Source organism: Chaetodon auriga, chromosome 2, assembly GCF_051107435.1.
Source record: "Chaetodon auriga isolate fChaAug3 chromosome 2, fChaAug3.hap1, whole genome shotgun sequence".
Taxonomy (NCBI): domain Eukaryota; kingdom Metazoa; phylum Chordata; class Actinopteri; order Chaetodontiformes; family Chaetodontidae; genus Chaetodon; species Chaetodon auriga.
Genome location: NC_135075.1, coordinates 26,679,705 through 26,706,563, shown reverse-complemented (window position 1 = coordinate 26,706,563; position 26,859 = coordinate 26,679,705). Strand labels below are relative to the sequence as shown.

General features: G+C 44.5%; 1 protein-coding gene across 1 annotated transcript; it reads left to right on the top strand.

Moving 5' to 3' along the window:
• Positions 1–1,483: 1,483 nt before the first annotated feature.
• On the top strand, positions 1,484–26,859 carry il17rd (interleukin 17 receptor D). The gene is made up of 16 exons (XM_076744269.1): positions 1,484–1,603; positions 12,501–12,555; positions 15,080–15,202; positions 18,639–18,757; positions 19,012–19,132; positions 19,857–19,901; positions 20,301–20,452; positions 20,648–20,713; positions 20,920–20,974; positions 21,535–21,645; positions 21,874–22,058; positions 22,149–22,264; positions 22,937–23,188; positions 23,286–23,855; positions 23,953–24,239; positions 24,403–26,859. Exons 1-16 carry the CDS (start codon positions 1,484–1,486, stop codon positions 24,525–24,527), a joined length of 2,502 nt encoding a protein of 833 aa, XP_076600384.1. The 3' UTR covers positions 24,528–26,859.

Here is a 26,859-nt window from a genome sequence, read left to right as displayed (position 1 = left end):
TGATGTACTTGTACTTCTCTTATAGTATTTCCATTTCATGCTACTTTCTACTTCTACTCCACTACACGTCAGAGGTAAATATTGAACTCTCTACTCCTCTACATAAATTTGACAGCCTTAGGTACTTTACGGGTTCAGATGAATAATGCAAAATATAATTAAGAAATAAATGATGACTCATTATTGGTCAAGATAAGACTGTATTGAAATTCACAAGCTACCTGGCAGTATATATAATAATAATAATAGAAATTAGCTCCATCTTAACCAGCTGCATCATGAAAATGTTTAACATATTAATGCATCAACAATCATAACCCAGTAATGCAATACACATGAAATGAACTTAAACTGAAATGGGTAATTCTGCACGAGGAGTACTTTTACTATTGGCATATTTCGTTGCAAATATTTTTGTACTTCTACTTAAGTAAGATATTTAATGGAGAACTTGTTTCTCTAATAGAATATTTCTACACTCTGGTGTTACTACTTTGATATAAGGCTCTGAGTGGGTCTTCCACCACTGACTGTTACTAACCTCTACCACTAGAGGGTGTTTGAGCTGGTTTCAGCTCCTGTAGGAGTCCACTGAAAGCTCAAACCGCAGAGTGGTCTCACGCTTTGCAACGTCCATTTTCATATAGGTCAATATATATCATATAAGTCAATGCCCAAAACACAATGAAGCACAGTCCTGAGACAAAAGGATGAACAGAAATGAATAGAGACATTAATGTGTGCTATTATTCTGTATATTTACAGATCAGCAGTGAAAGAAGTAAATTGTACACCAGTCTTTTATTGAAATGTGCTACATTGACTTTTGACTCTCTGGACTTGCAGTCTTCGGTTGTACTTTTCTAACCATTGGCACAAACACATGAACACATTTCTGAAAGGACAATAAAATAAAATACACTTAGAGTAAGACTTAAGGAACATGAGAAAAACCTGAGAGAATTTACAATTTTAATCACTGGGATAACAATAAATGTAACAGCATTTCTTTAAATAAACAAGCATATGTGTTTCCTTTTCTATGATGTTTTACTCACGTTTGTTTAGAGCAAAAGTATGAAGTGTAGCATAAAGTGTAAATTCTCAAGTACAAAACTGTACTTAAGCACATGATCTGTTTAAGTAAATTTACTTAGTTCCTTTCTATCACTGTCGCTTAATTTAAAATAATGTGGTAGCCTAATCCATCTTCAAGTTAATCTCAAATCACGGATTTAGTAAATGAAATTAGTGTTCTTATCATTATCAAAATAAAAATATTATTTATTTTTGGAGGCATTCTTCGATCTTCTCATCAGTTCCTCCCTCATCCTGGCGGATACGGGCTTCCGTACAGGTCTTGAGCGCCGTCTAAAACCTCCAGCTGGTCCCCACAAAGATAGTGAACACACACGCACACGCGCGCGCGCGCACACACCTCCTCCCGGCTCTCCTCTCAGAGCTGTTCAGACTTGAGGGAGGAATGGCGGCCCCTCGGAGTTTCTTCATCTCTCTCTCCGCTTTATTCCTGGTTTTTTATTCCTCTTGTGGATCTACGACCTCAGGCAACAAGAGGGCGAACCAGGAGCGATGCGGCTTCAAGGTAAAATCACAAAACTACACGTTCACCGCGTTGTTTTAACGACATTTTGTCCAAACTGCTGCTGCGTCGTCTCAAGTCTCCAAAAAAAAGTTGAGATTTCGGAGCTGGTCGGGTCCGTTTCTGTTCCCGGTCTTCTCTGCTGTTCACCCCGTGTGTTTCACTAAGCCAGCCGGTAGCACATGAAGTGAACTGAAGTCTGAACGTTCAGTTTTGTTCAGACGATCGTAAGTCCGCAGTTTTTAAAGTCAGGTTGCGTCAGTCACGCTACCTTTCTCACCTGTCTGTCGGAGCTGTAGCTGCGGCTCGACCCAGTTTTACTTGACGTTACGAAGCAAACTCTGCTTTGAAATTTGCTGATTTAAATATCTGTCGCTCTACTGTAATACTGCAGACGTCTGAAAACAATATTCAAATCTTTCTGGTTTAAAGTCAGATGTTTTACTAAATCCGACACACATGTAATTTAACGTAGAGGATTTCAGTCCACCAAAATCTCTAACTTTTCTAACTTTTGTAACTATAAATCCTTGTCTGCTAAAACAAAGATATGTGAACGTGTTTAATCTTCACGAAAAACGTTTGATATTAAGTACAATTCTGAAGTGAAAAGTGACTCCCAAGGCTCATGTTGATGGGATTCATTGGCTTTGGAAACGCACATTTTGAGATTTCACCTTGTTTAAACTGTAATAAGGTAAAATACAACCTTTACATGTCCCACGCGGAGAAATAAAAGTTAATAATGTCCTTAAAGTGAGACAGGTCCCTCCTGTCTTACCTGTGCCGTCCGTGGAGAAGTAGACGTGCCGTTGTCGGCTTTAACCCAAACTCCTTTAAAGAAAGCCGCAATTAGAAGTTTCATCCATCTGAAGCAAATCTTATCATGTTAAAAGTACATTTTCTGCATCTGGTAAATCTTAGGTTAGATTCGGCATAGATTTTATTCACCCACGAGCGTATAATTGATATAAACATATATTTAACTCCAGCAGCCAATGTAGGTTATTTTTGCAGGTTAAATAAAACAGAAGCGTCAACAGTTAAAGCAGAAATGATGGAAGAGGTTCTGCTTGGTGCTGAATTACATGATTTCTGTTGGATAAGGACAGAATGCAGCTTCCACTCTTTTTTGTGGTTTCAGGGAATTGCAGGTAGTAAAGCTGATTTCCTGCCTTTTGTGTGTTCTGTTAAAAACATTTGATGTGGAAAACAGGAATATGTGAGCCGATGCACCGCCTCCACACTGCTGCTCTGCTTTAGCACTTCGCAGCAGCTGGCCATGAATGAACCACTGCGCTGTCGTTTAAGATCAAAATGTTGAGCCTGAAAAGCCTCAGAAAGAAAACTTTTCCATTGATAGAGGATCTCCAGACACCTCAGAACTTGATGCCATTGTTCAACTCATTGAACATCATGTTAAGTTATCTTTGTCATCTAGAAGAGTGTAGCTGCTGTAGGATTATAGGTTGCAATGGTAACCATAGGGTAATCCTATAGAAACCTGTTGTTACCCTTTCTACACCAAAGCTGAGCAGAGTGCTGCCGAGCTCAGGTGACTTCACCTGGCTGTAGATGTTCACACCATGAAGACTTCAGGTGGTAATTTTCACTGTAGATTAATCTGCAGATTTTTTCCAGAGCTCAACGTCTTCAAGCATTTTGTTGTGTCTGACCGTCAGTCAAGAGACAAGCAGCGAATCTTCACACCAGAGAAACTGAAGTCAGATAATGTTTGGTTACTGAGACGGTTAATCAATACTCAGCATAGTTTCCGATCAGTGTTCTGCAGAGCGTTTAATGGATTGATCTTTTCGGCTCGACCTTTACGCAGTGTGGAAGACAGAACGTTAGAGACCTGCACGAAAACCTGCACGCTTTCTCTACAGGTTTTAATTTTCCTGTGTTGATAGATGACTCCTACCTGCCTTTGATTGTGTGTCTTTGTGTGTGTGTGTGTGTGTGTGTGTGTGTGTGTGTGTGTATTATCCTGGTTTCCTCTCTCTGGCTTTGAAGTGTTTTCTACAGGAAGCTTCACACTGTTTACTCTGCTGAAACATTCCTTCCTGTAACCCCCCCCCCAACACACACGCATGCGCGCGCACACACACACACACACACACACACACAATCTCTGTCTCTCAACCCCCCCCAACCCCGCCCCCTCCTCTGTCCTGCTTCCACTCTCTTTTCAAAAAGGCACACATCAAAGGCTGCTGGATGGGGGTGTGAGGACCTGCTATTCTACAGGTGTGAGGTTATTAGAGGTGTGTGTGTGTGTGTGTGTGTGTGTGTGTGTGTGTGTGTGTGTGTGTGTGTGGGGCGCACTCGAGTGTTTGAGACCTGTAAATGCTCTATGAGTTTTAGTCAGCATCATGTTTGGAAAGGGGCCCTGAGGAGGGTTCAGTGCTCAGTGACAGAACTGAAGTAATGACCTGATAAACTGATTAATCACCTAAAATTTATCTGCAGCTATTTTAATGATCGATTAAATTGATTAAAGTAATTTCTCTAAGTAAAACCAAAACAACAACATTTGTGGCACTTTTCACTGTTTTCTGATGTTTTAATACCTCATATGATACTGTTGTATTTAATTAAATCAGTAGATGAATCAATCATGAAATTACTTATTAAACGTTTTAGTTTTATTCTAAAATTCTATTTTTTTTTTTTTACCTCATAGATTACTATGTTTTCTATGATGATTTACTTCTAGTTTTATTTAGTTTCTTTTCTTGGCCTTGTGCAGACTGGCGTCAGGGATTCGTGATTTCGTGCCTCCTCATTCATTTCAATGAGACTGCTTCGTTGGAACGGGTGTGTGTGTGTGTGTGGGGGGGGGGGGGGGGGGGGGGGGGGGGGGGGGATGCATGTCATAAATATGCAGGGCCGTCTACCAGAAAAGTTAAATCTGGGCTGGCTGTAGTGAGCTCTCCTGCCTTCATCTCACCGTATGATACTGTCATGTCGTATCTGTGTATCTTGCACATACGTGTTTTTTATACTTTCATTTTCATTGGCTCTGAGAACAACATGTGACAGCAGCGCAAATACAGGATAGAACAGGACAGTTATAGATATGCAGTTTCTCCTTTTCAGTAGTTTCATACTTTAACAGTTGATTTACTCGAACATCTTCTTTCTTCCGTCTTCCAGACTGCAGTTTTCCTTGAGAATCAGCTTCTTGTTGTGCTGTCGGTCTTTTTTGCTGCTGTAAGCGACTGTTTTGCCAGGCATCTGTCTTTTCCTCGTTCAGGCTCGTCAGTGTTCCCTGTAGGTACATCACCGGACAGATGTTTGGAATGGCACATCCAACAATGTGTTTTCTGGTTGCATGTCCAGAAAACATGAGTCTCGTTTGCCTCCAGCTCAGCGCAGAGCTTCCAACTTGGCTGCTGGATAAGAAGACGCAGCGGGAAATAATTCATCTTCCTCCTCTTCCTCCTGCTCTGGATTCTTCATCCTTCGTTCTCTCTCATCCTCCCTCCATTTGAAAATAGGTTTCCACTCTGTATCCATGTCACACATCCCGTCATCCTCCTTGGCCTCGATGTGCTTTTGGCATTTTCGGCATTTTCCTCTGCTTTCCCCTCAGGCTTGATTAGATGAGCGTTGCACTTGTGTAACATGTACAGTGTAAAAAAAAAACTTAAAATCAGTGAAGCAGAATCAGAGAAGGCATTTTTTTATGCCACGCTTTCTTTGTCCTTGTCAAAGCCTGTCTTCTACATTACCCACAATCCAACTTGCCCATACAGATCGGTATGAGACTCACGTGTTATGCTAGTAACGGCTAACGTGGCCTCTGTCCTCAAGCAGAGACGAGGAGCTACAGAGGTCGGTCTGCTAAACTCACTTCTTTTTTAACTCCCCCAGATATTTTTCATTTTCAAACTTGTAGTCTTCAGCCCCAACCGACGCTGACTCAAGTCACTTGATCGCTTTATCAGCCTTCGCACCGCTCCCTCTGGAGACGCACCAGGGTTTACACAACCTCCCAAGACCGCCGATGTTTAAAGTCAGGACATGGACAAACAGTCGGGTTCCTCCAAAAGAAAATCTGATTAAAAACAATTCACTTAATTCCTGAACCTGATTAAAAGAAACAGTTTCTTTTTTAGTAGATGTTTCAGAAATCCGGTTTGTGCAGAAGGCCAGAGTGATGGATGATTTAGGTCCATGTAAACTCTCTCTGGTTGAACACATCTGCTGAAGCCATCACATCTGTCTCCGTGGAGGAAGACGCACTAAGGAATAATTCAGCTTCCTCCTCTCTTTGTCCTGCTCTGGATTATTCATCCTTCATTCTCTCTCACCCACCCATCATTTTAAAGTAGGTTTCCACTCTGTATCCATGTCACGTATCCCATCATCCTCCTTGGCTTCGGTGTGTTTTTGGCATCAGAGAGCCTCGCAGGGCGTCACGGCTGGGTGGGCGTCCGATGTGAAACACGTGTGCTTTCTGGTTTTCTGGCGTCTGAATCGAGCAGAAGGTGAAGGACCGATGCGGGAACTTCACCCCTCACAGAAAACATTTCTTCATTGTCAAACATCCTAAACAAGGTTTTAGGTTCAAGGAAATTCATTTTCGGCCAAATTTGTAAGCGAGTGGAGAAGAAAGCAACGTGTGTGTCAGTCACGAGAGACTCAAAACATTTGGCAACGGGTTGTCGCCCCCACACGTCAGAGTACTTTTGCGCAAAGCTCAATCTTTCTCAATGCTCCCATGTTACCTACCTTGGGAGGCATCAGCATGTTTTTGGAGGTTCAAGGATCAGTGTGCCTTCACCAGTGTTTGAGTCTGTATGACCCATCCGGCCCAGTATTGGTGTTGTGTGTGGTCCTGATGTAATCCAGCATCCATAGTCCGCTGATGTTAAACTTGATTGATATTCATTCTGAAAACCTTATGAGGAAGTTGTGAATTGACTGTTTTTCTTTGAAATCCTCTTCATGCTTTTTGAACTCCTGCACTCAGAAATCTTCTTATTAGGAGCTAATAATTGAGAATTTTGGCTTGTTATACTTCTCAAGGTAAGACATTAAAAAAAGCGTGATTTTAATATTGGTACTAAAAGTCCGCTTTTGTAAACTAGTATTGAAAACTCACCCAGTGATAGTAGAGACGTTATTGTCTCTAGTTCTCTTCTTCTTCTCTTTTTTTAATCTGACTTCATCATCCAGACCTATTTGCATGCATCACTTTATGTGTGTATTTCTTAAGAAGAGGGCTGTATGTTTGCAGCCTGTTCGGGCCGTCACGCACCCGGCTCATGTGGCCCCGCCCACCCTTGGTGGCCCAGTTGATGGCTGTGAGCCCAGGTCACATGACTACACTCTGGTTTCTGTGGATCGGACCCTTACACATTGACTTTACTTCGCCTTTTGCTGCTGGAGATGACTGACTGAAAGAAAGTCAGGGTTTGTCCTGCTTCTGCAACAAGAGTGAGAGTCCTTTAAAGGACGAACTGTCACAGCAGGAGAGGAATTACTCCTCCTCAGTGAGGAGGAAGAGGAGGTGTGATGGGGGGGGGGGGGTATTGAGGAGCAGTCATGCAGGAGGAGGAAGCTGCAGGTTTTGTTCCTGTGGTGGGAAATCTCTGGTTGGCTGCTCCCAAACAGACACACACACACACACACACACACACACACACACACGCACACACTTTGCATTGTTGCACCTCACTTTTGTTTCCAGCTTTTTCTTTCTGGACTTGTTCCTCCTCTGGAGCTGCAGAGCTGAGATCAGACTTGATTTCATTTTATTGTTCAGGAGCAGATCAATCGTCAGATCAGATCAAATATGACCAGAGAAGCACAGTCAGTCACCTGGGGCACTACAGAGATTCCTACCGTAGAATTCACAACCATTTAAATGCATTTATAGAACATTTTGACAGGACTGCAGTAAATCTGTGGAGCACAGCAGGCTGTAGTCACTCATTTTTCAGAAATCCAGGCTGAGAATCGTTGCTGAAGACACTGGAAGTCTCTCGTTATCTGTTGGATTGATGTGTTTTCAGGCCCAGTGGCTGAACAGCTCCTCACTGCGTGTCAGCAGTCGATTTAACAGTGTCTGGTTTTTCCATCAGTGTGCACCTCAGATGATTTACAGATCTCCTGTACACACAGGGACAAAGCGCAGCTCAGTCTTTACAAACTTTCCATCAACACTGAAACTCCAAAACAGCAAAAAAAAAAGAAGAAAAAAAAAAAAGCACCACCTGCCACTGCTCTTTTTAGTTCAGTGGCTCTGTTCAAAGAAAGAAACCGAGCATAGCGCCACCGCTCGGCGAGGTGGAGGTTGGAAAGCTTTGGTCCAACTGGGGCTGTTTCTCAGTTTGAGTGGTCCCATCAAAGCCGACCACCTGATGAAAAGCTTAATGTTTAATGGTGGAAAGCAGTGTGGCCTGCAAGTCTCAGTCACACACACAGTTCTGTGTTGAAGATGATGCACCAGGTGATCAGACCTGATAGTCAGTTTGGATCCAGTCAGGTATCAGACAGACCGATACACTGAGACCAGCAGCAATACAAGATCCCTCCAGACCCGAGTGGACCTGATCTAACTTTGACCCGGGGTTTCCTTTACAAGCTTATTGAACCTCATGGATGTGGTGTTGTACCAGCTAGTAAACACACACATACACACACACACACACACACACACACTCAGACATAGATATTCCGCTGCAGCCGTGTCGTCCCATATGGTAGCGTTTGGAGGTGTGTGTATATGTGTGTTTGTGTGTGTAACAGACAGGAAGACATTAAGAGGAACAGAGCGAAGTTTTTAACCCCGAGGCCTTTGTGTGAACAAGACCCCCATCAGCTTCACTCACACACACACACACACACACACACACACACGGTGTTGGTGTGAGGCTCTTTGTGAGGCTCAGTTGAACTATATTCCCATGTTTTTAAGACGAACAATAAGTTTTAGGCTGTTTGGCTGTTGGTTAAGCAGGTACCTGTACTACCAGAAAGTAGTACTTTGTATTGAATAGAATTTGCTGACTGGTGAGCTGAAGACATCGTGAGGAAGTGAACAAAGATGATCAATCTGTTCTTGTACTTGACACGATCAGTGCTCAATAACTAACGATACCCAGCTCTAACCTCGCCTCCCTTTTCTAGCTGTTGGTGCCTCAGCTCATGAGCAGCGTGTTGATTAAAGGTCAGCTGTGAGTGTGTCCCGTGTTCTCCGTCCAACATCTGGAACTGGTCTGCTCGCCCCAAACAAAATGAGGGAGAGGAGAAGTCTGCTACGTGAACCTTGAAAGCTGTAATTGAAGGAGTTCCTGTTTAATCAGATTCCTCCTTCTCTTCTTCCTTACTTCCTTCCTTCTCCGCAGGGTTGGTGATTACTTCTCCCATCATCCTTTACTCCCCCGTCTGAATCTGAAACCTCCTTTTCCGCATCCTCCCTTCTCTCCAGCCTTGTTTCATATCTCCTTGTGTCCTTCTCTCCCTCCCTCTTTCCTTCCCTCCGGCGCTGTGATTAATTGCTCTTGATGTTCAGCTAACTGAGACTGCAATTAGCTGTCTGATTACCAAAGAACCTGATTCTGTGTGTGTGTTTGGGGATTCCCGGGGGGATTTCTGCTCTCGTCAGGGTTCAACTTTTTGTGTTTCCCAGTGTTTATAGATGTGTAGTTGATTCGCGACATTTCCCAAACGTTCGGTGGTCTGTTAACTTTGTGTTGAACGTCCAACAGCTGCTTTTCAGTTCTTTTTTGCTACTAATGATGAACTTTTCTTTCTTTCCTTTTTTTTGCTTCTTTTCTTCAGTTGTTTACTGATCTGACTCAGTCTGTTCAGGCCTCAGGGTATATGTGTGTGTATGTGTGTGTGGGTGGGTGTGTGTGGGGGATAATGATTATTACTAGTGAGAAACACCTGGCAACAGGAAGGAAGAAAAGTGTCTGTCTGTTTGAAAAATTGCTAGTTGTAAAGTATGAAGGTTTGGCTCGTGGCGACAGGCAGGGTCACCTGGTGGAGCGCGGCGGGAGGAAAGTTGCTTGAATTCTGCGTTATCAAGGTGTGTCAGTAAAAAGCCAAGTTGGGTTTGCTTTACAGTCCCACCGTGCTGACATTCTGCTGACTCTTCGGTTTCAGGATTCAGTCTGCGGCACTCGGCCTGTCAGTCAGATGGAAGAGACCAGTGTAAAGTGGTTGAGTCAGTGTGAAATGGACGGGAAGCCCGTTAGTAAAGACCACAAGACCACAAGAGCCGGGATGGTTTCTGATGAGGGTGGATTGTTCGTAGTGATGAGTTGAAGAAAAGCTGAGTGATCGGCTCCTTTTCAGTCACATCTTGTGATGTAGAGGCCTTCTGAATGCTGCACATGCTCAGCTAGTTCATATGATGTGTTGGAGCACATCAGAAGAGCAGGCCGCCATAGAGAGCACAGAGGTGTTATTGTTTGTTGGGATAACGGCACACGGTTTGAGACAGCAGCCGTGCTTCCATCTGTGTATTTTATGCACATTTTGAAATGTCACAATAGGCGACGTTGATAGAAACTGCAGAATTTAAAGAAACTCTCAAAGCCGAAGTTTTTACACTCGTTTAAGGTGGTTTTTGCCTTTTTCTAAAAAGAGTCAATGATCTTAATGGGAGATGGAAACACCTTTTTTGAATATGTTCTGATTTATCTCACATGACTGAAGACAGATCTGATGTCACCTTCCTCACATTAAGACATTAAACAAACAGAAATCTTTGAACACTGCACTCAGTTGCTCACATAAGAAGTGACACAAGTAGTAGTGTTAAGAATAAAAGAGAGGAATTCTCACCTCCACACAGCTGGAGCTGGCCTGTCAGCGTCTGAAGTGGGCTGATCGTCTGATTGTCTGATCGTCTGCCTCAGAAAGTTCTAGATTTGATACAGCCCCTCGTTCTAAATGCTGTTGGAATACACTGATGTCCTGAGGCCATGTTTAGACAGACAACAGCACTGCATGAAGAATGCCATTCATTTGAATGAGGCCTCTTCATTGACACTGTGGGGGTCTAGACGCAGAGGGGTCCAGCAAATAAAAAGGTCCTCCTAGAAAAGAATAGATCCTGGTTCTACTTTTGTCACAACTGAACGTGGTGTCGTTAGGCGAGGAACGTGTCGGCCAATCGGATACATTTCCACCATTAACTGCAGATGAAATCAAAACCTTCCATTAATGTAAAATCCTGGCATCTGACAAGCCGTCAAACTCGTGGATCTGCTTCTGAAACTGCACTTCATGGGTTGTGTTTCATTGTTTCACCTGCATCTGCAGCAACATGCCCAACCAACGCAGACTCTTTTATTAATGCAGGGTGTTTCTGGTCTTTTTTGGGTCTTTAATCCAGAACCGTGTCTTGTGTGTGTTTCCCCCCAGGTGGTCTCGTTTCCTCACACAGTCCGAAAACCTTTAATTTACCAACCTACGTGCTGCATGAAAAGTCGTACCAGAACCAGCTTCTTTTGGGTGGGGGGGTGGGGGGGCAGAGCAGTGTCAGTGCAGCCAATCAGGAAGTCTGCTTCTTTGTGCTGTCAGTGAGAACCTTCCCTTGATTTTAATTAGCCTCCCATTTCATGCTGCCAGCAGGACATCTGTGCACAGCAGCATGTAAAGCTCTAAAGGTCAAAGGTCGGCAGCGGAGGCAAACCGAAGGCAACATGTATAATTAAAAAGAAATTGTAGGATCGAACTGTGCGTGTGATTCTATCTTCCTAAAGACCATTTTGAGGACGTTCTTGGAAAGTTAAGACATTTTGTTCCAGTCTCACATCTTCAAAAGGCTTTTGATGGCTGAGACCTTTTTTAAGGGTCTATGTTCGTGTTTGTTTTAAGTGTTCTGGCAATGAGGGTCTTCACAAGTATATAATTACAAACGTGTGTATGGATGGGTTGTTGAGCCACAGTGACTGCTAATAAGCATGGCGCACTTTCTATAACACACATACACGCATGCACACTCAGTAGGGGGTCTGTCTGATTGGTTTCAGGTGTGTGTGTGTGGTTGTTGTGTGTGACCACAGTCTGACACCTCTGTAACAAGCCTGAAGCCGGAGTGGGAGTGTGTGTGCGTTAACCAGCAGGGCAACATGAAAACAGGGTCAAAGCTGTAAAACTGCTGCAACGGTCGAGGCCGAAACATGCCTCATGAGAATCCATGTCTTTGTGTCAGGGCACAGAGAAAGGGATTCTGGGTAAGCGCAGCTCACAAGGGAGTCGATGTTCACACCTCGGCTTATCTCGCCGCTGACCGTGTGTCACTGTATCTGCTGTCCTTTGTGTTAAGTGGAGCTGCTGGGTGGAGCGTGGAAGGAGGTGCTCTGAGATAAATGAACAGCTCAAGTCTCTTTTTGTGTTTGGTGATGACTTTTTCTCTAGAAACACCTAAGTTCACTTGATTTTTCTGCAAGATTTCCAACACTGAAACCAGCTCATGGAGCAGGTGTCTAATCACAATAAGTTACTGCAGCAGCGGGAATTGAAGTTCCACTCGACTATTCGAGCTTGTGTGGTTTTCAGAGGTCAAACATTGTGGATAGTATGTGGTACTTTTTTGGTGCCACCTCAGTCGAGGTTCCAAGAGAGCCGAGCCGATACTAAAGGGTGGAGTGAAACACAGCAGACCGCTGATTGGTCAATTGTCACTATAATCGTCACTTCCTAGGATCTGAAAAGGAAATGATATCCTCCATAGCTGTTTCGTTGAAGGTGATGTCGCAGCAGTTTCACCTTTGTTCATTCGTTTTTTTATCTGAAGCATGAGACGTCTTTGTTGAAAAGCACTTTGAGCTGCATCTCTTGTGTGAAAGGTGCTGTACATATAAGGATTGTGAATAAAGTTTTGTTGGATGCTTCTCTTTAACGTCGTGTGGTCGTCTCTCTCTTTCAGGTGCAGTCTGGTTCAGATGGAGGTCGCCGGTTGGCCGTCACCTTCAGGGCTGACAGTGAGTTCCTTTGTAAATCTGTGAATTTGGATAATGGGGTTTAGTTGAAATCCATGTTTAGGCAATTTCCCAAATGGTGGCAGTTTTCCAAGCAACGTAATATTTTGGCATCAAGCTCATATCAACATTTACGAACACTGAGGTCCCCGATTCACTTTTTCTGTGAATCCTTCCATTACGGTTCAGATCCATCGTACAATTTTATCAGGACCTAAGACCATTTTTTATTTTCTGTCATGTTACCCAGCAGGAAAATCTGAACCCCCCATCTCCACCCCATCGTCCTCTTCCTCCTCCATCATCCTCTTCCTCCTCCGCTCTCCTCCTCCTCCTCCTCTTCGTCTTTTGTTCTTTTCTCTCTAAAAGTCAAGTTCCTGAGCCGTAGCCGATCCCTGCCTCCTGCCTTTGTCCGTGACCATGAGCGAGAAGCACTTTCAGATTACTCTTTGGCTTTGTGTGTGTGTGTGTGTGTGTGTGTGTGTGTGTTTGCAGTCTTCAAACTATCTGTATATCAAACTGCAAGTTAACCATTTTAAAGTAGTTTTCACTCTGAAAAACAAATCATAACAAAATAAAGAGTAAAAACAATGTAACAATAATCGACAGGTTCAATTTGTTTTCTAGGAATTTGTATTTTTAGCTGGTTGGTTTTAACAGTAGATTAAATCTGACAGGAATTACACAAATCCAAATTTAGATTCTCATAAGGACTGCAGTTAGCGCTTCAACTAACAGTTTTTAATGATCAATTAAATATCACGGTCACCGCGTCCTGAAGCCCACGCATGTCTCGTTTTGTCCGACCAGCGGTCTGAAAACAAAAGGTGTTCAGTTTACTGTCGTGTATTACGAAGAACAGCAGCATGTTCTCACGCAGCGCAGCCTGAAACCACAGAATATGCAGCATTTTTTCACAAGTTTTGCTTGAAGAATGACTAAAGCAATTAACTGATTCTCACATATTCTGTGGCAAGAAAGTGAACAAGCGAAGTTCCTCCGACAGATTCCAGACGATTCCTTTAAATACAACATGTCATCGTTACTGTTCAGTGTTCAGGGCTTTCAGCTGCATCCGTGACTCCTTTTCTCCAGACAAGAGATTCGTTTTCATTTAATCTTATCTTAATACATATTAGGTCACCGATAATGTGGAGGTCAGGGGTCAGAAGGTCATGTGACACTGAGATGATGATGCTTCCTGTTCTTAACAGATGATGAAAAGTGTTGAAACCTACAAACTTAAAGCCAAAGTGAAGCACTGAGGTGTTTTAGCATGACAATCAGAACCAGCTCTGTGTGTGTGTGTGTGTGTGTGTGTGTGTGTGTGTGTGTGTGTGTGTGTGTTCCTTTAGCGATACACCTCACTGCTTCCTTTCCGCTTTTTCACCATCCCAAAGCTTCATCCTCAGCTCAGTCTTCCTCTCCCTCACTGTTTGCAGGCACATCACAGGGAATATAAATCAGGTTGACCTTTGACCTCCATTAGGTCATTAATGAAAGGTGATGAGATCAGCAAATCTGAACACATGGGTCTGATGATATTCTTTGTATTTCTTATTGTTAACGAATCCCATGAAGCTTCGTGTGCAGGCTACAACTTTTTGCTTCTTAAATTGGAATGAGGACAGGAGGAAGAGGAGCAGGGAGGTGAGAACCAAAGATGAAGGTTTTCCTTTTCCTCCAGCAGTGAACTTCTCCTTTGACCCTCACATCCCTCTTTCATCCTCCTCTTCCTCCTCTCCTTTGTCTTTTAAAGAAATTCTGAATACATAGAGGAGGAATGGAGGAAGAGGAGGCGTAAGCTGCGACCTTCACGTCCTCCTTATATATAGAAGCTTTATGATGGAGGAAGAGGAGCGACCAGCTGTGACCTTCTCCTTTAGCCCTGAACATGACCCCGCTTTGAGGAGGCGAGAGGAAGAGGAGCAATGACTCGTGTCGTATCCCATGCTCTCCTAACCTCTCCTCAATCAGCTCCGTCCTTTTTAAGCTCCTCTCCCCTGTCCCATCTTCCTCCTCCTCCTCCTCCTCCTCACCTCAATCCTCTCCGTCAATAGGTGGCTTGCAGGAGGAAAGAGGAGCAGTCAGTCGTGTCTGAGCTCACGCCCCTTTTCTTTCTGCATCCTAAGTCCATCTTTTCTCCTCCGATCCTTCCCGGTTCATGGCTGGCTGCTCCTCCTCCTCCTCCTCCTCCTCCTCCTCCTCCACCTCCTCTGCCCCTCCACCGTTGTCCCTCACAAGATTAAACGGGTGAACAGGAGGAGGCGGGGCGACAGTACGCATGGTGATTGAAAGCGTGAAGGTGTGGTTTTCTAAAAATGTGGTGACAGGTCTGTGCTGATGTAGCTCAGGAGTCTGCAGATATGACTGCTGACAATCTGCTTCCTGTTTTCAGTCAAAATGTAAAAATTGTGAAAATATCAAGTATTCAGTCAGTCAAAGAGGATCAGGTGTGGTTGTACTTGCTGTTGTTGACCTGTCTCTGTCTCTGTCTCTGTCTCTGTCCCTGTCTTTCACCCTGCAGACTGTTCATTAAACTACCCGCTGGGGAAACATGTGATCCATGAGGTCGCCAACGTCTCCTTCAGTCACCTGGCCTGTGAGGATCAGGCCGCCGTGGTCGTCCACTGGTCTGCCAGTCCACTGGGTACCTGTCTGTCTGGTTACCTGTTTGTTTATGTGTTTGTCCATGTGTGTGTCTGTTTACCTGTCTGTCGGCTGTGTGTTTACATGCTTCTCCACGGGGGGAGATTTAGGGAAAGGAAGGGAAGTGAGGGAGGAGGAGCAGGAAAAGTAAAACCTTCAAAGTGCTCAAATCCTTAAGATTACCCAGCTCTGTGTGTGTGTGTGTGTGTGTGTGTGTGTGTGTGTGTGTGTGTGTGTGTGTGTCTGTGTGTGTCTGTGTCTGTGTATGTGTGTGCCTGTGTGTCCCTTTGATCAGGACCAGAGAAGAAGAGAGAGGATCACATCTCACACTACAATACCACGATTTGACCGTGAAGGAATGTGTGTGTGTGTGTGTGTGTGTGTACGTGTGTGTGTTCAGTGTAAGGTGAACCTCTCTCTCTCTCTCTCTCTCTCTCTCTCTCTCTCTCTCTCTCTCTCTCTCTCTCTGCGACAATGCAGCCTGTTGTTTTCTCACCGCGTCGCAGAACTTTTCCAGAAATGTTCCGTGTCACGTGTGAACAGCCGCCGGATTCGGTCCAAAAAAATCTCATCTGTCAGATTTCCTCCTCGGTACCTGCTCAGCTTCTTCCTGCTGAGAACTTCAGAGCTGAAAGTTAAAAACAAACAAAGCTGCAGAGGTTTGTTCAGCTGTCCGGGATGTGTCCGGTGAACGCGGGATCCTGCTGAATATGAACATGAATTGTACGATGTGAAAACTGGATGTCGATGGGTTCAAGTTCACCTCCATCTTGATTTTTAATCATACTTTTCTCATGTTACACATTTTCCCTAAAAAAAAAAATCTATTGCTTTGCTGAAGCCAGACATTTTGAAACACTGAACGTCTCTAATAATGTCACACAGATGTGACCCCTTCCTGTCAGTGTGCAGGAACAGTTTCTGATTTGATTTTACAGACTGCAGCAGGTGGAGGATTTGCTTCATTTGGGTTTGTTGGGAATTCAGGATATGACTAAAATCATGCGACTGCCAAACGTAATGCGATCTCCATCTTATTACATAACCGTTTCACGTTGTTTTGATTATGAATTTGTTGAATGTTATGAATTCATCGAGAGCCCCTAAATGTGCCTCAGAGAGGAGGAGAGGGAAATGTTTAGAAAAATAGGTCATTCAGCAGTTACTACAGGCGGTGCGTGACGCGCCGCATGTGTTGCTTTAACTGTAATACTGCTCATGAACCAGGTGGATGAGAGCTAAAGATAGTCTCAGTAACATCATGGAGAGTTTGTTTCGTTGTTTCTGGTCTTTTTTGATTATGTAATCTGGGCCTTAGATCTTACATAAAACACATGGCAGAGACGTGAAATCAACATGTAAAACATATCCTCATCATGATGTCATGGCCTGAGTGTTGCTGGTGATCCACAGTGAAGTCGTGTCCGACTCTCCAGCTGTTCTCTCTGCTGTTCTGGAGTTGAACGGTGATGAAGAACCCCGTGAGGGTGAACTGAGCTCAATTTAATCCAAACTGAGAGTCTGCAGCCGTGCTTGCTTCTCTGTGAGGCTGTACATAAACACAGCGATGCTACGAGCTAAATGCTCACTATGAAATGACCGTTAGGCTGATGTTTCCCAGGTGTTTAGCAGAAAAACTGATCTGCATCTAGTTTTTGAATCAGTTAATTGAGTAATTTTCAAAGTAAGAATCTGAAACATTTTCCTATTTTAGCTTCTTTTGTGGACCTGAACATTTTTGAAGACGTTTGAAAACTCAGCCTTGGCCTCTAGGAAACTGTGAATTTTTTTTTGCAGTTGTAAATGATCTTGCATTACCAGCGTCAGGATTAATCCTTTAGAGCAGAGGGTTACCAAACCTTTTCATTTTGAGACCCAAAAGCAACATCTGGTGCATCATTATATGTATAATAATGACAGAATAATGACATTTGTCCAGCATGGAAACTGGCACACATGCACACTTTAATTAATATAAGTATAACACACATTATTGACTCTTCCAACAAAGTAAATTAATGCACTTTACTGCATTTATTGACAAAAACACATTAAGGGATGGATTGTCAGACTGTCAGTCGCAGCTAACATTGACATGTAATGTTAGCCAGCTAATGCTACACAGTCCAAACACAGTTCTCATTGCAGAGGAGCTGAGAGTGTTTCATTTGGATTTTTAAGGTCTCGTTAGGGACACACCGGCGGTACATGTGCGTACTGCGCTCCTGTTCTAATTAGGAAAATTAATTCACATAGCATTGTTATGCATTTTACTCACTGTACCCACTGAGTCATGACCCTGAGTTTGGGAAAGGCTGCTTCAGGGAATATGTGCTGTACAAAAGAAGCCATCTGCAGAGACATGACGCTCAAATGACAAATAAGATTTTTTCCATCAAGGCTGAAACATGCAGAAGTGTACCAGATGTAATACTGAGAGGAAGGAGAAAACAAAAACTGAGCACAAGCCAGCCGTCACGCTGCAGCTGTCGTTAACATGCAAAAAACATCCTCGTCTGTTCTCCACTCTGCAGGAGAGGGAGAGAAGGAGGTTCAGGAATCTGCCTCAAGACAGAAAAACCTGTTCTACCGCTGCTCGCTCGCTCCTTTTCTCTCTCTCTCTGCTCCCCACAGAGCTAATAGGAAAAACATGTCCTGTGGATGTAAAGGTGTAATTACAAGACAGACGTGTTTTCAAAGAGAAGAGAGGAGGAGGGGAGGAAACAAGGAGAAGAGAGGAGGCGGCAGGGCGAGGGGAGGGAACAAGGAGTGAGGACGGATAAAAGGAACCGACAGAGGAAAGGAGGAGTACAAGGAAACGAGGAGAATAGATGAAAAAAGAAACAAAGAGTGGAGGGGAGCAAAGTGAGGAAGGCAAGGACAGGTGGAGATTCGAGGAAACGAGTGGGGGAGGGGAGAGAAAGAAAAGAGAATAGGAAGGGAGGGAAGGAAGCAAGTAGAGAGGAAGAAAGGAAGTTTGAAGAGGAGAGGGAGGAAGAAAACAGATGGAAAAGAAACAAGGTGAGGTAACAAGGAAACAGGAGAGGAAAGGAAGAAAGGAAATTAAGAGAGATGAGAGGAGTAGAATTAAGGAAACAAGGAGCAATGGGAAGATAACCTGAGGAGGAGAAGAGGAAAGGAAACAAAGTGATAGGGAAAGTAAACAAGGAGAGGAAAAGGAACAAGCAAAGGAAAGGAGCTAAATAGAGGAGACAAGAGGAGAAGAAGATGGGAACTAAGGGGAGAGAAGAGGAAAGGAAACAAGGAGAGGATGAGAAGCAGGGCGATGAGGAAAGGAGACAAGCAGAGATATAGCAAACAAGGTAGACAGCAGAATGAGGTGACGAGGGGAGGAGAAAAGGAAAGGGAATGAGGAGAGAAGGATGGATGTGGATGTTGGTGGTGGTGGAGCTGAACTCGTCGTTGTCTCTCTGCAGGGATCGAACACATTAAAGGCTTCAGAGTTTATCTGGAGGACAAGAACCCAGAAGGCAAGCAGTGTCAACATCTCATCCTCAAAGACCCTCGACAGCTCAACTTCTCCTACAGGAACACGGTAGGACCAAAGATAATAACTTGACTCCACTGTTAGAGAAATCCATCGTCCTCCTTCTGTCCAGACTTGGTCAGTTTAGTATGAAAGTCCCTCTTCGACAGTGTTTCTGTCCAGGATACGTTTTCCCTGAGTGGACTGCTGCTCACTGTTTCATCCCCTGATCTTTGACCACAGTGATAAAAGATGCTGAATGGAACCTGCTCATGTCTCTTCGTATCATCTGATGTTTATTTATTATTTTTTGACTCCGGCAGAAGCTGAGCAGTCAGCCGTTCAGCGGGTTGACCTTTGACACCGACTACATGGTTCGCGTTCTTCCTTTCCCGACTCTGATGAACGAGAGCTTCTTCCCTCCATCCTTCCTCAGGACCAACTGTGAGTCCGGCCGTTTCCTCCTGCCAGCAGGATCGATTGATTAAACTGTCGATAGGCACATTTTTTTGCTTGAATGTGTAATTATGAAGTAGATGCTGATTGCACAGTGTAGTGCTGTTTAGACTGGCTCCCTATAAGCTTCCACTGGGTACGATCTGCTGGGAAAATGAAGCCTGACTGGTGATCCAGTCTGGCTGGCACCATTTCTATCTGCTTTAATGTCTCCATTACAGCCTAAATGAATGAATGAAGTCATGTTTTTCCCTCCTCCACCCAGACGCCAACCCCTGCTGTAGTTACTTATTTGCACAAAGCAATACTCAAACTATGTTATTACTCCATATAAAATTATGACAATTTCACTTTACCTCTTCAGTGAACATTCTTCTGTCTTCTCTCTTTCTACCAAAGTGGTGTTGATTGTTTCTTCACTTAAATTTGGAAACAAATGCGGTGTGTTCTGTGTTGTTGGTAGCAGAAAGCTGAAAGCGCTCTGCTACCAACAACACAGAACACACCGTGACAGTAAACAGAAATACCATGCAGTATGTACAGAAATGTGTCCGCTGTCCATGTGTTAGTCTGCACCCGTCTGCATGCTTCCTGCCTTGTCTCTGCGCTGGACTCACAGAGATGAAACTGATGTTCATTAAGACTGTTTGTCAGATCACTGAACACACAGGGACACGCTGTCTAACCGTTTCTGTGTGTGTTCATCTTACAGCCTGTGAAGTCCTGCTGGGATCAGACAACCTGGTGTGCAAACCATGTAAGTTCCTCAGTGTCGTCGTCATAACTAGAAACATAACTGTAAACAGAGTCAGTCCAGGGTCTTCTCAGAGAAGTTAATGTAAATAATACTTTTCTGCAAACTAATTTTAAGCCTGAAAGAGCTGACACAGTTTCTCTGTGTGGATGGAATCACAAAAGGTTTTAATCCCATCAGTACAATGAAGAATCTTGGTATATTCTGTATTTCTGGTATGTGAAATGTATAAATAAAGACCTGGTTATCTCTGCTGTCGGGGTTAATAAGGAATTTGAGATTTTATGGTAATTAGCACATTTGATTAATACTTCTGTACTACTAATGGTGAAGTGCATGATTTAAGTGCACACAGTACAAGTCCAAGAGAGCGGAGGTTGAGTTTTGTTTCTGTCTGTGCAGTCTGGAAGCCAAAGACCCTGAACGTGTCTCAGCTGGGGTCGAACCTCCATGTGGCGTTCGATCAGGCTCCGGCCTCCTTCGGCTTCCACTTCTACTATCTGTACTACAAACTGCGGCAGGACGGGCCCTTCAGGCTGCAGCGCTGCAAACCGGTAAGTACTGGGAGGTTTGGAAAGCCACAAAAGCTTCCTTAGAGCTCTGAGAAAGAATATTTTACTGCTCCTAGCTCTGGTTTTGATGCCTTTGTAATTTGAAAATTGTGGGAATTAATTTCTTACTTCATATGAAAATAAAAAAAAAAAGAAAATAATTAGCTGAGTTTTCAGTTGAGTCTATTATGTTTGCAGGACATGAACCAGCCCAGAACTACATGCATCCTCCAGGACGTCACTCCAGGGACCTACACTATAGAGGTACACGAACGCAGCACGGGACCGAGCTTCATTTACACACAACACCGTCTGCTGGATCCTCCTCTTCACTTTATATATGCATTAAAATGCCAAATACTTTCATGATTCAAAGACAAAAAAATCTTAATTTTAAAATTGTCTGTTCGTACAGAGAACAATTTATCATTGCTCTCTCCTTTGTTCCCTTTTCCTCTTTTCTGTGTCAGTTGAGAGACGACAGTAACACGACCAGGAGGCAGACACAGTTCCACGTCAGCCAGGGTGAGACAGTCACACAGTCACACACGCACACGCATGCACACACACACACCAACTAATCCATATAACCAAGTAGGGTTGCAACTGATGTGGATTTTCATTATCGATTAACCTGCATCAGTCTTCAAAAGCAGCATGCAGGTAAAAACACATTCATCATGGTGGACAGAAGAAAGAAGAAAGCTGCTGAGAGGCTTCTAATTTCTCACGTTGCTCCTGAAGTCGTCAGCCAGTTTGAACATTACAATCAAAGTAATTGTCTAATCTAATTCAGCCCCCTCATGCTGGGCAGGTAGCGTATGCTGGACCTGTGTGAGATGGGACGGGCTGTTAATATTTATATTTATATTGGTGGGTCAAGTGTATGTGTAGGCACAGATTAACCTGCACACAGATGCAGAGTGGGCTTCAGGACTGGCAGGACTATCTGCCCCTTCACTGCAGGACTACAGGAAGTTTTGATTTGACTGAAAGAAGAAATAATTAATAGGTTTTGCAGCTGCAAACTGACTCTTTAATCTGGTTCTTTTGCCTCATGCTGGGTGTATTTGTTTCATCTCCAGTCCACTCCCCCTGGGCGGGGCCGATCCGTGCCATGGCCATCACGGTGCCTCTGGTCATCATGTCTGCCTTCGCCACTCTTTTCACTGTCATGTGTCGCAAGAAGCAGCAAGGTGAGAGCACTGATTATTGGTGAAATTGCTTGTTTTAGTTCACTGTCTATAAAACTCCTGCATGCTTTGTGTTTAAGGAGCATTTCAGCCTCATGGGGCTTGTAGTCTTGGTAACAGTCTGCAAGGTTCAACATCCACTTTTCTAATGAAGTTGTGATGGATGGATGGATGGATGGAAGGATGATACAGATAAGTAACATTATTCTATGAACCCATCTCGTCCATTAGAAAACATCTACAGCCAGCTGGACGAGGAGAGCAGTGAGTCGTCCAATCACAGTGCGGCGTTGAACACGGAGCGGCCGTGGCCCCGCCCAAAAGTCTTCATCTGCTACTCCAACAGAGACTGTCCTAAACACACCAGCGTCATCCAGAGCTTCGCATACTTCCTGCAGGACTTCTGCAGCTGTGAGGTGAGACGGTGACAAACCAGACGACAGCTGGATGATAAGGAGGAAAATGATTTTGGTGTGATTCTCAAATTCCCGCTCACTCCTGTTCAGGTTGTGTTAGACCTGTGGGAACACCTGGAGATGTGCAGAGAGGGTCAGATGTCGTGGCTCAGCAGACAGCTGGACGAAGCCAACTTCGTCATCACCGTCTGTTCCAAAGGCCTACGGTACGTTCTCCACTGCCCGCTGTGTGCTATGCATTCAGCTGCAGTTCCTCCAGTGGCCACTAGATGCTGCTGAAACACTGTGACTGCTGAATATGAAGCAGAAAGCAAATATTTTAATTCATACCAGCAGTTGGATACCTAGTCCTCATTCTGTGCTTTTGAAGAAATGAATGCTTAAAGTGCTTTTTTTGACAGGTGTCTCAACCAATCACACCTATGAGTCATGTTTTCTTTCCTTTTTTCCTTGTTTCCCTCTCCTCTTGCCTTCTTCCCTTTGTCTCTCATTCCATTTAGATTACGTTTTTTTTCTCAGAAAGATAAAAAAGAGGGTTCAAGGCTCAATTGAAAATGTACCAAGTAGCAGTCTCCCCTTTGTCCCCATATTTGCCCCCATCCAGTGTCCACATCTCAGGCTGGGGGCCTCGCTGTCCAGACAGATAAGGGCCAAACAGCATGAACAAAAAAATCAAACAGTCCCTAAAAACAGCTTGGGTGCAGCAGAAACATTGTGTGAACGCCATTGACCAGCTCGTCTCTGGTGCTGAGCGGGTGGTGGTCAGTGGATTTTATTGAACCAGTCTCTTATCTCACATCGGTTCTTCTGTCCCTTGTTTTTTACTTCTTTACATCGTCATGTATTCCGTTCTGATCGTCTGATTTCTCCTCTGGCAGCTACTACTTGGAGAAAAAGAGCCGCAGAGGGAAGACACCAGTCAGTCGCCGAAGTAACAGCAGCAGCAGCTCTCCGATTGGTGGCTCAGGTGGTGACCTGTTCATTGTGGGCGTGGCCATGATCGCTGAGAAGCTGCGGCTGGCGAAGCAGAGCGAGGGGGGCGGGGTTCAGGAGCTGAACCGATACATGACGGTTTACTTTGACTATTCGACAGAAAACGACATCCCCACCATGCTGAGTCTGGCTCCCAGGTAAAGACATGCCATCAGTTTATCGAGACAATAAGACAAGATCAGTCGATAACGACAAGCGGTGGTATTAACGTTGAAAATGATTTCCTGTGATCAGGTTTAAGCTGATGGACCAGCTGCCTCAGCTCTTCAGTCGACTCCACTCCAGTCAGTCCATGTTGACTGATCGGGAGTCGCAGCCTCTCAACGTCTCCAGGAGGAACTACTTCAGGAGCAAATCCGGACGCTCGCTGTACGTTTCCATCTGCAACATGCACCAGCACATCAGCCAGAACCCTGACTGGTTTGAGAAGCAGCTGGCTCCTTCGGGAGGTTTCTCTGCCCCCTCTGGCTCCTCCTCGAAACATTCTCCTCTCCCCACTGACCCAGCTCCAAGCCCTCCTCCAAAGCCTCACTGCTCCTCCTCTTCGCCTCAGCCCGAGCAGAGGTTTGACTCCGGCTTGGTGCTGAATGAGGTGGTGGTGAAGACGCCGTCTCTGGAGGGCGGAAAAGGAGCGCTGAGGAGGAACATGCTCCTGCTGGCTCCTGGCTCCAGTCCCAGCCTCAACCGAGGCCCCAGCCACAGTCCCAGTCCCAGCCCAAGTCCGGGTCCCTGCCCCAGTCCTGGTCTGTGTCCCAGTCCGGGCTTGCCACACTGCTCCCTGTCCATGCTGGGACCCAGTTCAAGGTAAAACCAGGCGTAAAATGAAAACTGTTTGGTCTCCACAGCAGATGACATGAGACCGCTCATCAGTCTGACTGCTGCTGCTTTTCTGCTTCTTCAGGTCCACGTCTGGAATATCTGGACTCTTACCAGAAGAATCTTCCTCCTCCTCCTCCTCCTCCTCTTCCTCTGCTCCCTCCATCCTCCAGGATGGAGTGTGCTCTGTCCCCGCCCAGGCAGAAGAAGGCCGTCCCTCCCCTCCAGAGCTCCCCCCTCCTCGTGATTCGGGCATCTATGATTCCTCTGTCCCGTCCTCAGAGCTCTCTATTCCTTTAATGGAGGGACTGTCACATGACCAGGCCGACTCCTCCTCCCTGGCCGACAGCGAATCATCTTCTTCCGGGCTGGGTAAGACTGGCTGTTTGGCCAATATCCTGCTGTGCTTTTATTTTATGTTGTTATAATTTCATCTGAGTTCCTTATGTGATAAATTCTGCTCTCATTTCCACTTGTAACTGTTGAATGAAGGAAAACTAAATGTCAATGCTCACACCGACTGTGTGTCGTGCAGGGGACGAGGAGCCGCCCGCTGTCACGTCGCTCCGCTGCAGCGCCGCCACAGTTTGTAAAGCTGAGCTGCACCATCATCACCACCTGGAGCACGGTGACGGACTCGCACCTGTGGCATCATCGTAGGGGACGACTCCTGCCCGCCAAAAGAGGACCAGCCCAGTGACGCAGTCACAGGGCCAAAAATGTCTTGGTCTTGGACCTGAACCCTTTCTTAAAAGTGCCATCATCTTCATGGAAACAACTGGAAATAATTAAAAGGCACTGCAGTGGTTCACCTGTGAAAATTCACCTGAGTTCTAGAACGCTGGTCCGTAGAGACTACAGCCGTGTTTCCACTGCACGGCACAGCTCGACTCCACTTTACTCGCTTCTGTTTCCTGGTACTTCAGTGAATGGATGGTGTTCCCGATGCGTCTGCGCCTCATCAGCTGACCACAGCGTGGTTTTGTGGGGCTGCCATGTTTTCAAACCTGGGTCTAGTTCATTTGTGGTTTCTGTTGCTGGTAGCTTGGCTGTTAAAAGATATTGCTGTGCGGCGTGACAGTTCAAGAGACGAGTCTATGACCAATCAGTGGTCTGCAGTGTTCTCACGTCGCCCTTCAGAATCGGCTCATTGGAACGTCGACTGAGGCCAGGTACTGTACAAAAAGGAGAAAGCGAGTAGAGTGGAGCAGAGCTGTACCATGCAGTGCAAACGTGGATTCTTATTAACCACAGGGTTACAGAACGCTGATCCTTGGTAGCTGTGGTAAAGACTGCGTTTCTAGAACTCTGGTCACTGGTATTCAGGATCACCACTGCGTTCTAGAACATGATTCCCCAGAGACGATGTAAGCACTGCATTCTAAGCCCTGGTAACTATGGTAAACTGCGTCTAGAACACTAGTCACTAGTAACTAAGGTACTTTGCTGGCCTCGCTGGCCGACCTGCCTGGATGACCTTTGAAGGACTGGATCTCCAGGTGCTGCAGCGTGGACCAGTTCAGACCAAAGACCGCCTCAGCACTGCGTCTGACTGACTGATAGACGGCTGACTCCCGTGTGAGTTGATGCTCGGTACCAAAACACGATGCTGAAACAAACTGTTTGTTTGGGCACTTTGTGATGCAGAAACGCAGGAAGAAACAACATCACAAACATGTTCACATGTTCCCCGACAGCGACGCACAACCGGATCAGAGCAGCTACTGAGGGTGAAGACTTTCTACCAAAAGCTGCTTTGAACAAGTCAGCGGACATTGTTTGTATTATTGTCAACATTAGGACCAAAACCAAGTAAACACTAAATACTTTGGGGAAAACCACATGTTCATCAATGAATGCTGGCCTTTAAAAAGCGCCTTTTTTTTCATTTAATGTGCCTTTTTATTTTAGGAAGAGCATTTTAAAGGGGAATTCCCCCAAAACAGTTAGTAATACAACATTTTATCAATACTCATTGGATCTTAATGTGTTATTCCTCTCATGTGATTTAACAGCATAGACGTGTTTGTTGACAATGACTCATCGTTGGAGTAACCACTGATGACCGCTGCCTAATCACAAATCATGAAACTGTCAAAGAGCTTAGACAGACTGTTAAAAAGGTGTCAAAATGTATTAAAACCTGCTAATGTGAGTCGTGTTTTTGTTGAACTTTATCTTTTCTGCATTTATTTTACAAATTCAGAACATACATTTCAGAGAAATTTGGCGAGAGGCGCCGCTCTGCAGCGTAACGTGTTGAATACTGTGGTTACATTGTTAAGCTTGTGGTTACGTATTTTAAAGTATCCCATATTAATGTTACATTTACAGCACAGTTATATATTTAATGCTTTGTAATCCTTTTCTGTCATTGTTGCAGGAAGCAGTGATGATGAGGGCATTATGAAATGTGACACTTCTGTTCTACAGTAACTAAAACACTTTGAAGATGCCGCTATGGAAGCCCTTTCCTGCCAGAACAAGACATAAACATATGAAACGTTGTCAAATTAGTCAAATTATATAATGTCTGTTTTTTTAAATATTATTTGAATAAGTCCTGACTTTCATCCTTTTTCATTTCCTCGTGCTGATGGGCTTCCATACCCTCCTCCATCTTTGATCCCATGAACACAGAAGAACACAGAGTCTGTCAGTTATTGATTCTTTCCTGATCAGCAGCTGCAGTCCTTTTATTCTCTCTTCTGAACCGAATCTTGTTCTGTGTTTAAAGTTTTATAAAGTCTTAGATTTTCTGACTAATGCTTGAGTTGCTGCTGAAGGCTGAGCGACGGTTTCTGGTTCACCTGCAGGTTTGAGTTTGTTTGAAGGGACGATTCAGCATTTCCTACATGTAAATATTATTTTTATTTTGACCTGGAAATGTCTGTTCTGCTTCAGTTTTGTATAGTTAGACTTCTGTTTTACTATTTCTTTCTACATTTTCTTGGAATGTACTGTTTTATAGTACCTTAATGTAGGAAATAGA